The sequence below is a fragment of the Phaethon aethereus genome, assembly GCF_964289735.1.
Source record: "Phaethon aethereus genome assembly, chromosome: 3".
NCBI classification, from domain to species: domain Eukaryota; kingdom Metazoa; phylum Chordata; class Aves; order Phaethontiformes; family Phaethontidae; genus Phaethon; species Phaethon aethereus.
In genome coordinates this window covers 56,247,463-56,260,649 of record NC_138576.1, presented here as the reverse complement: position 1 = coordinate 56,260,649, position 13,187 = coordinate 56,247,463, and the positions used below count along the sequence as shown (strand labels likewise).

Here is a 13,187-nt window from a genome sequence, read left to right as displayed (position 1 = left end):
AAGCAAAATCTGAAGAAGCCATTATAAGAAAACAGAGAATAAGTCAATGTCAAGAACAGAAAGGGATTATTGTCAAATCTGTGTCTCTTATGTAAGTTGGTATTGTTTAGTAGCATCCGTCATGTTTCTGTCCTAAAGAGGTTCACTTGAGTGTTTATGGTTGGAGTTTATGAAAGCTGAGAGTCCAGCCTCCGCTTCTCTTTTCCTCCAGTTCCCTTCTGGCACAGCATGCCATTCCTGCAAATCTGAGGGGAATGGTGGCACCAAGAACAGCTACTTCCCAGTTGTCCCACAGCACAGGAGCTGCTGCTGCTCGTGTGCTGGTGTCCTCCATCAGAGGGGGAAGAGAGTGTGCCTCCATCCTGTCAAAAAAATAGGTCTAGTGTTATGTTGTCCTGCTGTCCTGGGTTTATCAGATTAACCAGCAGCAGACATGGTCTATCCTACAAACGCAGGACCTGATCCAAAGCCCACTGAAGTCACTAGGAGCTGTGTGTGCATCAGAACCATGAACGTTAGCTTATCCAAACCATTTTTATACAAAGATTAAAAAAATTATAAGAAAAGGGTTAAGAGAAAAGCAGTCTTATGATGGTTTTGGTGTGGGGTCTTTGGACGAGTCTGGTCTAAAGCCCACTGTGTCAAGGGGGTCTTTTTTCAGCACTCTTTGGACCACACCCTTAAAATACGGTCGCAGCAATATCACCACCATATTACACGATTGCTTCTCACCCTGCACTCAGTTGGAAAGTATTCAAGACAAGCCCAAATTTATACCAAAATATTTGTCATGTGTTTCAGATAAGGTATAATAAACTTTGAGCACAGCAGAACAGATTTTATGGCCAACATTTCCTTTTAAACTCATTTGTCTTCCTCCCTCTTCACTCTCACACCCCTGCACCCTCATGTTTTCTTCTTCACGTGACAGCGTTGCTTTAGTACCTTCGATAAAATAGCCTCGGAGAGCGAAGCAAACACAAGCACCTTGTGAAGTGTGACTAACCTCTGAGTGCAGCCCTTCTGCTTTGCTGCTGTTTGTAGGTGACCCAGGAGCCCTCGCTGGCCCTGCAGCTCACCTAGTCGACTGAAAGCTGGCAGGCAGCAAGTGAAGCAGAAACATGGCCTTCGTTAGCTTTTTGATCCCCTGCTTTGTGATCGGCACTGATATCGCTTTCTCTTGCCAGAATACCGATGACTTCGTGGGTGCCAGTTCTCCAGGGGACATTGTTATTGGAGGCTTGTTTGCGGTTCATAGCGAAATGCTGCATCCAGAAGAATACCCCATCAAGCCAGTAATTCAGAATTGCGCTGGGTGAGTAATACTGGGAATTACCTTTGTAGCAAAGAAGGCATCACTGACATCAGGCATGTACTTGTTATATTAAGATCAACGAAATCTGTTTCTTTTGCATTTCTTGGTCTTTAAAAAGACCTTGGACATCACAGAAATTGCATGTAAATTAATACAGAATGACAAAGTATGGCTAAGTTACAGTAAAATATACTGTGGCTGCCTGAGGAAGGGAATGAGCGTTTGATCTTATTTCAGTCTTCATATGCAATCTAATAGCTCTGGAGGATTGTGCTGAACAATCATTTAATCTCTGTGTAAATGCTAATTTGTTGCTCTATGTCTGAAGTACTCTGCTGTGCAGTTGTTCATTATTTGTTATGAAGTTGACCTACATGATTTGAACACGGGCAGACTGTTCCATTTTGCCTAAGGACATATTAAAGTATGTCCCCCACCTCACAGGGCAGCTCAGTTGTAATCTATGATAGTACCTTGCCGTCTAGATCGTAATTATTGCTGTAATTACTGTAATTATTTCACTTTTTATTATAATTGTGGCATTTTTTTAGAGGGTAGACTACATATAAACACCATGTCATGTATGCATTCAGGTTCAGACTGTGCATCAGAATATTTATTTTGTTGGCTCCAAATCCTACTGTGCTTAAAACATCCATTTTTCTGGAAAGAATGCAGAGGAAACCTGGTAAAGGACTTCATTTAAAGTATATAGTGAAGGTTTCCGAAGCCCAGGCATTCCAAATGTTCATTTTCTTTAATTTTATGACAGGTGCAAATCCTCAAATTTTATTTGAATTTTACTTGCAACTTAATCCCGCGTCTGTATCTAATAATCGGATGGACATGCAGGTATCCATCTGGATTTATTTCAAAATGATGACAAAATTGACAATTTCAACAGTCTTCCATTGTTTTTCTACAGAGTTATAAATTGTCTTAGGTCTATTTGAAATTTAATTTGCTTTGCAAGATTTGTAAACATCAGAGAAGCTTGCCTGAGAGGAGGGTTAGTTGTATTGCAGACATTTTGTGCCAGCACAGTTCTGATTAAGCATCTGCTATAATATCCATGGAGATATGAGAATAGCTGTACTAACTTCATCGGGTTTATAGAGGATTTTAGGAACATGGATGCAATCGCTAGAAGACCTCAACCTCTGAAATATTTTCTTCTATTCTTAAATATTTAGTCCTTTCTTTTCCCCGTTTTGTGCTTTTGGTGAAAGTAAATAAATTTTTAAAAAGCTTGTTGGGCAGATGGAGTAAACTGAAACAGTCCCACTGACTTTGACAGATGCTTCCTGAAGATATCACTTGCAATTTTTCATGTACCATGAAACTTTGGTGTTTAGTACCTGTTTTTTTCCAAAGATCATTTTTATTCAGGTATCTTTTCAATTTTGTTTTTATTTTGCTTAATCTCCTACTTAGGTGAGACAAAAATGTATGATTTCTAATCTTTTGTACACTAAAACACAAGCAAATCACACAAAACATACCATCCATCATTTTCTTCAGTAGTTGTCAAGTTCTAAGGGATATGCTCAAAACAGACTTTGCTTTGGCCTTGTTCCCAGCAACGTTTTTCTAAAATAAAACTTCTGTTTTTCCCGACAGCTTTGAAATTCAAATTTTTCTTCAGACACTTGCAATGATACATGCTATTGAAACGATCAACAATTCAACGCTGTTATCTGGAGTTACTCTGGGCTACGAAATCTATGACACGTGTGCAGAAGTTACAAAAGCCATGGCATCTGCTCTGAGGTTTCTGTCTAAATACAATTCTTCTGAGGATGTTGTAGAGTTCAAGTGTAACTACTCAGACTACATCCCGAGAATTAAGGCAGTCACTGGAGCCAGCTACTCCGAGGTGTCGATGGCAGTTTCAAGGCTGTTGGCTTTGCAACTAATCCCACAGGTAGTTTTGAGGGTTTTATTTTGATTTTGGACAGAGGGTCAAATTTACCACGCTTAGAATAAAGATGTGGCTCGGACCATAGGGATTGCAAAAGCCACATGTTTGCTGCAGGGCAGGATTTGGCTCAGCCTAAGGACATCAGGAGGGGTGTGATTCAACTCCAAGCAGAGGGCTTGATTCATTTGCCTAAACAAAGGCAGTAAGGACTATTTCATATTCCCGAGGCACATGAGTCCGAGTGCTATTTCAGGATGATGCTGGGCTCTTGCCGGCCTGGCAGTGCCATCAGTGAGTCCTGCATGGCTGGGCCAGTTTGTCCAGGGTACTTTGGATGACACTCAAGGACTTCGTTCAGGCAACAAAGTTACACCTGCCACGTCTAGTCTGGCGGGTTGTGAATATGACAATACCCATTCTCAAGCTGAAAAAAAAAAAAAAAAAAAGACAAAATCAAACTTGGCCAGAAATTTGGAAATTCTCTCCTGCCTGAGAGAGATTAGATTCCGGAGTTGATTATAACCATGGATGGGGAAGTGAGGAATATTGCTCTAAAACACAGTTTTACTCCTGTTACTCTTCAAGCAGTTGTACAAAAGAGGGAATACAACTCTCTAGATCCACACTGGTCCCTCCCAAAATATCCTCCTCTACTTCTGACCTCTCTAGGACTCATATAGTCACACACTTGCACTTAGGCCAGTGCTTACATTTCTACTTTCACCACTGTAAAAGAATTGGGGTCAAGGCCAGGACCAACAAGGAAAAAGGGGATCCACTTCCACACCACCCTGTGTTGCACATTGGGTTTGGGAACTTGGCGTAAATTACCTCACTGCAAAGTAGCAACATGGTAACCAAACACGTGGGAAAGACATAAAATCTGAACTAAATGTAATTTCTAACTTCTAACTAAATCTTCTCTTCAGTATGAGAAGAAGTATGAAAATTAAGGTGCCACACTTGAACATAATCAAAAGGCAAGTGATGAAGCAAATCTGCATTGGGACGTAGAGATGGAAAAGGTGATCCAGCAGATTTTTCTCATCAACAGCATCTGTAATCTTCTGACATCAGTAAGATGTGGTATCCCCTCCAGACAGGGGACTGTCATTTTGGAAAGCTCAGATTTATTTTTTAAGAACTGTCAAGCCATGTAGGAAATATAAGTGTAGGAAAAAAGTTCCTACAAACAAATAGAAAAGGATTAAAACTGGAGAGATTTAAATAACAATGTTCCACTTACGTTTTCCTAGATACATTCACAAGAAACAGGTGTTCTTGTGAAGATTTATATAAAGGTTTTATATGAAAGAATCATAGCATTCTGTAGTATTGGTGGTTGTTTTTTTTTCTGGGAGGTTCCTCTGACAGAATTAATGATCCTTTTAAAATACAGTACTTAAATCTTGGAGAGAAAATATATATGTGGGTGAACCATACTAACATACTTAGCAATAGAAAAATACTGCAAAATGTAAGGGTACTAGGAATTTGAATAATAAATCAAAGAATATTTAATGCTCCCAATGTTTTAAATACTGTTTTGAATAGCACGTTGATGGTATCTTAACAGAGTAAACCAAAATCCTTATACCAGCATAATTGCCATATCCATTTTGAAAGGTTTTATTCTCCGCCTTCACTGAATTAATTATGTGGATGAGGATGAAAATGGTGGAACTGGTACTGGGCATGAGTCTGCATCTGAGCAGCAGGGTGAGGGAACCTGCCCCATTTGGCTGCACCGCGTTGATGCTCACTCACAGGAGGAGGAAGCCCTGGGGCAGGCTGGATGAAAGCGCAATCATGGCAGTTTTGGATCTCTTGGCATCCTTTGCAGGAGACCTCTTCAGTAACTGAATTGTTCGCTCTCCCTAGGTGAGTCCTGCATCATCAGCTGAAATCCTCAGTGACAAAATCCGGTTTCCTTCTTTCTTCAGGACTGTCCCCAGTGATTTCCATCAGACAAGAGCAATGGCCCACTTGATCTGTGAGTCTGGGTGGAATTGGATTGGAGTAATAGCCACTGATGATGACAATGGGCGGTTTGCTCTGGAGAGCTTTGGGGTCCAGGCCATGTCAAACAACGTTTGCATAGCTTTTAAAGAAATGCTGCCTGCCTATCTCTCTGACAACACCTTTCACACCAAAGTTGATCACGCAATTGAGAAGATTGTCAAGGAAACCAGAGTAAATGTTATTGTTGTTTTTATGAGACAATTCCATGTGCTCAAACTATTTAAGAAGGCAATTGAGAGGAATGTAAATAAAATCTGGATTGCAAGTGATAACTGGTCGGCTGCAGTCAAAATCAGTACGATTCCCAATATCAGACAGCTGGGGACCATTGTGGGATTTGGGTTTAAAAGTGGAGACATCTCCACATTCCAAGACTTTCTGAGAAACCTTCATGAAAAGCCCACTGACAACAACAAGTTTTTACATGAATATATTATGCTTTTGTCAGTCTGTGCACACCTGGAATACCACGATTTTCAAACATGTATTTCAAACCAGTCCCAAGATGATCTACTGCAAAATGTTGAAAATGCACATCAGATCTGGAGACATGATTTTTTGAATGCTAACATTGAACCAGGATTTATCCACAGTACTATACTTGCAGTCTATGCCATTGCTCACGCCATTAAAGTGCAATGCAAAGACAGAAACTGCAAGGATCCCTCTGCCTTCACTCCCTGGGAGGTATGATGTTAATTCTTTCAGGTTTCATTCTCTCGGCAAAACTTTCATCTCATTTTTGCTCCCACATTCCTGGATTTACTAGCTCGGTCCTTTTTTTATTCCTGTTCCTGCCTTTCTTCACCAACTGAAATCACAGACTATGTGCTAGAGCAGCAGTATCTAACTGCTGCAGTGCTGACAACCAGAATCCAGTTTTGTCTCCCCTTTTTTGGCTCATGTAGACACAGAAGCTCCTGGTGCTAAGCCATGTCTGTGTTCTGCTGTAGATAATGATTATTGCATTTCACATACAGGTAGCTAACTGATTGTGAGTAACTGCATACCCACCATCTCCTCCTTCATGGGTACAATAGCAATGGCTGTGAACATGTGACTCCACAAGTGCAGAAGGGATCTTCAGCTGTTGGGTTTCATCAGCTACCCCAACACTTTGCCCATCACCTTCAAAGAGCACCCAGAGTAGGCACCATCTTGGATGAAGGCTCCAGTCTGTAGGCTTCTTGCTGAAACCTCTTGCTAGCTACTCATGTGGGATAGAATAAAATGTATAGTCAATCTACAGTGGATTTACCAGCTATTCAGCTACTAGTGGTTGGTCCTGTTGCTGCAAACCACTGTAAAACACAGCAATGAGTGCTCTTGTGAGATGGGGTATTACAGGAGGGGAGCATTCATGAAAGAGTTTCAATTTTCCTCTCTCGTCATTGTCTCTGTATTTTCCTCTATAATGAATCTTTACTTGAAAGTAAAAATGCAACAGGCTATTCCTTTGTTTGATCTTGATTTATACAGAGGTGACTGGTAGGAAAGTTAGACACAATTGTCAAGATGAGTGAGGTACTTGTTATCAAACTCTACTGGGCAAAAAAAGAAGAGCAAAAAGCATAAAAGTAAGCCTGGCCTGACCTTTTACCCAAGAACCTGCTCAGGAGTATTCACTTTTACACACTTTTACTCAGAGGATTAAACAAAGTTCATTTAAAAGTCAACCAACCACTGATGCACTCTGACTTGCTCTGACCTCTTATCCTAGGTCAGGGCAGGTCAACCAAGATAGGGGATTCAAAAAAAACCCAGTAACAATCAGACTCTTACATCAATTTGTTAATGCACATGGGAAAAATTTAGGCCTGCTCTACAGGGGATGCAACTTTATGGAGCTGCATTTACATCATTGCTGAATTAAATCCCAAACCACCCAAATTAAAAGTCCTATTAAGAGTCTAAGAACTCATGAAGAAAACTGAAAGAAATAGTTATTCACCCTATGCTGTTTTCATAATATATTTCCTCTACACTAAATTTAAACCCCGCAAAAATGGATATATGTACACAAAGCTTAGGATGTAACTACTAATCCATAACACACATCTCCATATAAAGAGAAATGACAGAGGCATTGGTGTTATTTTGTCTTTGCAAAAATAACCATCAATTAAATCAAAATGTTGCTAATTATTAGCCCCTTCTGTCTGAAGCTCAAGATGTATTCCGTGTAAGAGCATGCTTTTCAAAAGGCAGTCAAATTCACCAAAACCTTAGGGTTTTTTCTTGTTAACTAATACCTGTTGCCAAAAATTGTTAGACCTGCAAAGGGATAAAGCCTTTACTTCAAATAAGAACCACAGTGGCTAATGAAAGTCCTTCTATGGTCTCCCCATGAACTGGGAGTGCCTTAACCTGTCCTTTTCTAGATTCACGCAGAACTTTTTGATCTGGCTGTTTGTGACGAGGGAGAGAGGAATTTCACTCTGTTGAACAGAATGGGTTGCAAGATGAAGCTGGACAGTCGCCCTATCCAAGCGTGCTTGTTCTGATACTTCCCACAGTCTATGAAAGATGGCCTAGCTGTTTGCTTCCGTTGTGCCACTGATCACTTCACCTGAGCAAACTGGCACATTCACTTAACCCTTCTGAGTCTCACCTTGCAATACACGATATCAGTCAGACTCAAAGCTGAGAACAACGTTAGAGTAGGTATTTCCAGACGTGCTGGGGGAGGTTACTCTGGAAGCAAATGTTGTCCATATCGACTCTGGTGAAAGTAAAGAAACAACAGCAACAACATTCATGGTTGTTCTTTACAAGAAGTTACAAAATATTTCCAAAATGCCTTTATTTCTTGCAAGCAAAAAGTCTTTTCTGTCCCATGATTGTACCAAAATTTCCAAGGTAAAAAATACTGACATGAGTATTTGTACACATGGCATAGAGTTAAGAAATTATGATGTTTTAATTGATAGATTTTTAAGGTCAATAGGGTTGTCTGAATAATGTAATTCTGTGTAGAATGTCAGATTAAACTGTTATAAAGATGACTTTTAATTTTAAGATTTCTTTTACTCCTAAAAAACAACATTTCTTTTTAACTTGATATTATCATACAGATGTTAAACTATTGAATTTATCACACTGACATGGTATTGATGTCTGTTATCATTCCTTATACTTATGTTCAGCTCCTTGAAGAACTTAAAAAAGTTACAGTCATTGATGATGATAAAGAAATCAAGTTTGACTCCACTGGAGATATGAGCACCAGTTATGATGTACTACTTTGGAAAGAAATTGATGGCCACATGGAAATCACCACCATGGCAGAATATGACCCAGAGAAGGGTGACTTTATCTTTGAGGATGAGGAGAAAAAAAAGGAATTTCTGGATTTAAAGGTAACTTTTAATTTGTTGACATAACATGTGAAATTTGCTTCATATGTTTTCTTGTCCCTCCAGTATTTGCAACTGAAGTATGTGTCAGCTAGAAATCTCTCTTGCAGTTTCATGTTCTCCTTTTAGAGCAAAGAATCCTCTCCGGGTTTATTCGACCACCTTCATGCACCCTGAAAAGCACGTTAGCCTGTAAGCAGGCTCAGTGATTCGAGTTATTTCTCCAGAATACACCCAGAAAGTTTCCTAAGATGAGCAAATCAGAAGTTATGTCTGTCCTAAGGATGCTATTCCAGAATCTTGAAAAGGGGTTTTAAAATAAAAAATTACTGTGTGTAAAAGCCCCCTCTCTTATGTAACACCACCATTTATTTTGTACATGAAGACTCATCTCTGTTGACTTCACTGTTTAAAAAAAAAGTTTTATTGACTATTGCTCCTGTTAGAGCTGGGGTCAGCATGACTACAGGAGGCTGAGATAGGTGGCACCACCTGGAGCCTTGGTGGTGGTGCAGACAGAACTAGTGGGTGGCCCCGGCCAGTTCCAGCTGGACAATCTGTCATCTGTGCATGGGTGAAGGTCGTGGTTCATTGTGCAGCTCTGTGCTGCAAAGCCTTCACCACTAACGGAACGGGGAGAGGCTGCGTGCTAGGTGGGCTGGATTCGAGTCTCAGGTGGTAGAAAAGACTGAGGACAGAAGAAAACCTTAAACCTTGTCCCTCTTTATGGCACTGCCCAGGATGGCAAGGAAATGTCTCCATCTCCTTGTGAGCACCACCCTGGAGGAAGAAGAAATAGTAGTGGCCCTCAGGACTGCTTCTCCATCTTACAAAAAATTGTCTTTGGAAGGAGGACCTAAACTCAGACCTCAAGCAAAAGCTCTGATCACACCCCCAGAGTCGTGCTTCAGAACTCAGGGACGAGCTGCCAAGGGTCGGGAACGTTGGAGCTGCAGTGCAAAGCACCCACTGAGGTGTGTCCCTTGCGCCAAGCTGTCTCCACCGGACTCAGAGCAGCCAAGCAGGGTTTCAGGATCTCACTTGTGAAGCAGTCCACTCGAATCCCCCATCATATACTTCCAGGCTTTCTTTGGAGCTGATCCTCAGCAGTCTAAATCTCAGGTTCAAAGCTGGATCCACTGACTGCCATTCAGGGCCAAAAAATAAAATTATCAGGTAGATAGTGCCCCGTCCTGTCATTTGTTGACTGTGTGGAGAAGACACAAGAAAGATGGAGCCTACAATGCCTTTTTTCAGCATAGCTTTCAGATTCCCTTAAAATTCATTAGATATGAAAAAAAGAGTGCAAATTGCAGAATCACTGGAGGTTATTTTAATAATTCTTAGTAATCAGTTGGGCCTGAGTTGATTTTTTTTGTTCTCTGCAAACTGCAGAAGGTTCAATCAACATGCTCCCAGCACTGCAGGCCAGGACAGATGAAAAAGGTTACAGAAAGTCCACACACATGCTGCTATGAGTGTGTTTACTGCCCAGAAAACCATTACAGCAATCAAACAGGTAAGGAATTGTGATCCAAATAAAGGTTTATTAGACATCAATACAATTGTTTTGGCTGGGTATAATGTGCCTTGGCAACCTTGGGTATAACTTTGGAATGGGATTTAAATATTTGTTTATGCTCAGTTTCCCCAGTACGAGTGTTCAGCCTATAATACTTGGTTAAAATGCTTTTTGGAAGACCAAATGTAAAGCAGTTAGGCTTTCCAGTTGACCAGGATTATCCTCTGTCAGGATGGAAAGTCTGGCTGACTTAAGAGTGAGACTGACTCTTGTCAAAACAGAGCCTTGCTTCCCTGTCTTTCTGCAGTATGCCCAGTCCAGCAAGGAAGAAATTTTTCACAGTGAGGGTGGTGAGGCACTGGCACAGGTTGCCCAGAGAAGCTGTGGATGCCACATCCCTGGAAGTGCTCAAGGCCAGGTTGGATGGGGCTTTGAGCAACCTGGCCTAGTGGAAGATGTCCCTGCTCCTTGCTGGGGGGTTGGACGAGATGATTTTTGAAGGTCCTTTCCAGCCCAAACTGCTCTATGAGTCTATGAAGTTCAAGGGTTGTGTATTTCGCTTACCAGCATATTTTTGTCTTACCAGGGAGTACCGCAAAGTTTGGTATAACTGTACAGCAACATTTTCTAGTACCAAATCTGATGTGTACTTTACCGCTAGTTTATTTCTAGGTTTGAGCAAAAGTTTTTAAAGGAGAAAATTGAATATGGACGAGAGAGATGGAATTAAGAAATTTGTGGTACCGTGTACTTTTAATATCCTGAAAGCAGAAGGAAATTAAATTTTATCTTTTTAATTCAAATAATTGTGAAATTTCTCCATATCAGAGCATAGGAATATTAAAGCCAAAGTAACCTTTCAAAGTATAATCCAAAGCAATGTTTATTCTTGCTGCCCTATTTCAAAAGCTATCTGTAAAGACAAAGTTGGGTTTTTTTCTTGTCAAAATAGGAAAACGAAAGAAACATAGCTCCAATTTCTGCAAGAGAATTGATTTACTCTCAAGTCCTGGTTCAGGTTTCCCTTAAAGTTTGCCTGTCCAGTGCTCCGGCCAGGTTACGTATCGCCAGTCAGCGATGACCAAGGTGGTTTTAGGACCCTGCTCATTCTCCCTGCCCCCTCCCTGCCCTGCCTGCAGGCAGCCCCTGCTCCCAGCCGGCAGGCATTCCTCCTTTGCTCCTGCTGCCACCACAGCCACCACAGTCACCGCTGCCAGTGATGACACCACTGCCACCACAGCCATCACTGCCACCACTGCCAGCAATGCCACCACTGCCATCACCGCCACCACTGCCACCACAGCCACCACAGTCACTGCTGCCAGCGATGACACCACTGCCACCACAGTCACCGCTGCCACCACTGCCACCACCGCCACCACTACCACCACAGCCACCACTGCCACCACTGCCGGTGATGCCACCACTGCTCCCACAGCCCTCACAGCCCCCACAGCCCCCACAGCCCCCACTGCCACCACTGCCACCACAACCACTACTGCCACCACTGCCCCCACTGCCACCACTGCCCCCACAGTCACCACAGCCACCACTGCCACCACTGCCACCACTGCCTCCACTGCCCCCACAGTCACCACAGCAACCACTGCCACCCCACCGCAGCCACCGCTGTCACCGCAACCCTGCAGCTCCTCCGCCTGGACGGCGGCAGCAACAGTCGGAAGCAATCAGCCCTGTCCGTCCCCCTCCCGCATTCCTCCTGTATCTCAAGCCTCGAAAATCCACTTCGCAGTTTATTTACTCCGGGTTTCGAAGTTATCTTCCCCTTTCTGCTTTCAGACATGGATTACTGCTACCGATGTAACAACAAAACCTACTGGGCTCCCGTCAACAGTACCACGTGCTACAGAAAGACAATCCATTTCCTCGCCTGGACTGACTGGTTTGCTATTTTCCTCCTCCTCCTCTCTGCTTTTGGGGTCGTGTTGGTTTTGTCGATTAGTGTAATATTTACTAGAAACTTGAACACACCGGTTGTAAAGGCATCCGGGGGTCTAACCGTCTGCTATATTATTCTCTTCAGCCACTTCTTAATTTTTCTAAGCACCATCTTCTTCGTAGATGAACCCACAGAATTCAAGTGTAAAAGCAGGCAAGCCCTCTTCGGCATAAGTTTTTCACTCTGCATTTCATGTATTTTAATAAAGTCGCTAAAAATTTTACTAGCCTTCAGCTTTGATCCCAAGCTGCAGAATTTCCTGAAATGCGTATATAAACCTGTTCCCACCGTGGTCACCTGCACTGGGATTCAAGTTATCATTTGCACCTTCTGGCTAATATTTAGGACGCCTTCCGTAAAGCAAAATTTCTCAATCCCAAGAGCAATAATTCTGGAGTGCAATGAGGGCTCTATTGTGGCTTTTGGGATTATGTTGGGCTACATTGCTGCCCTAGCCTTCATTTGCTTCATATTTGCCTTTAAAGGTAGGAAGTTACCAGAGAACTACAATGAAGCTAAATTCATCACCTTTGGTATGCTAATTTATTTTATAGCATGGATTGTATTTATCCCTGTCTATGCAACTACTTTTGGCAAATACCTGCCGGCGGTAGAAATCATCGTTGTTTTAATTTCCAATTATGGAATCCTCTGCTGCACTTTCCTTCCAAAGTGCTATATCATCATTTACAAGCAAGAAACAAACACAAAATCTGCCTTCCTCAAAATGATTTACACGTATTCCTCCAAGAGCGCAGGCAGTGTTGCTGTTAGTCAGATTTCTTTGGATTCAAAGTCTTCCAGCTCCCGAGCTACTATCTCGGACTCGTGTAAACCTGAGAAAAACTCTGTGAATGGAAACTGCCATTTCCAACTGCCTGAGCAGAGATTAATAAAAGGGAAAATTCCTCCTAAAAATTCCGCAAGGACTATGGCCAGGAAAAGACTCTCGAGCATATGACTGGGCAGCGTTAAAGTACTAGAAGACAAAAAACCATCTTAGAGAGCCATTTCTCTTTCAGGTCTCTTTCTTCTTGGCATCCCCAAAGAGAGCAGGCCACACAAAATGCCTTCTCTTCTGGTACTTAAGC

General features: G+C 42.1%; 1 protein-coding gene across 1 annotated transcript; it reads left to right on the top strand.

Annotated features, from left to right (window-relative positions):
• Positions 1 to 1,004: 1,004 nt before the first annotated feature.
• Positions 1,005 to 13,057, top strand: GPRC6A (G protein-coupled receptor class C group 6 member A; the record flags this gene model as incomplete). Its single annotated transcript, XM_081997427.1, has 6 exons — positions 1,005 to 1,315; positions 2,936 to 3,239; positions 5,118 to 5,945; positions 8,405 to 8,617; positions 10,010 to 10,133; positions 11,937 to 13,057. Exons 1-6 carry the CDS (start codon positions 1,122 to 1,124, stop codon positions 13,055 to 13,057), a joined length of 2,784 nt encoding a protein of 927 aa, XP_081853553.1. The 5' UTR covers positions 1,005 to 1,121.
• Positions 13,058 to 13,187: the final 130 nt, after the last annotated feature.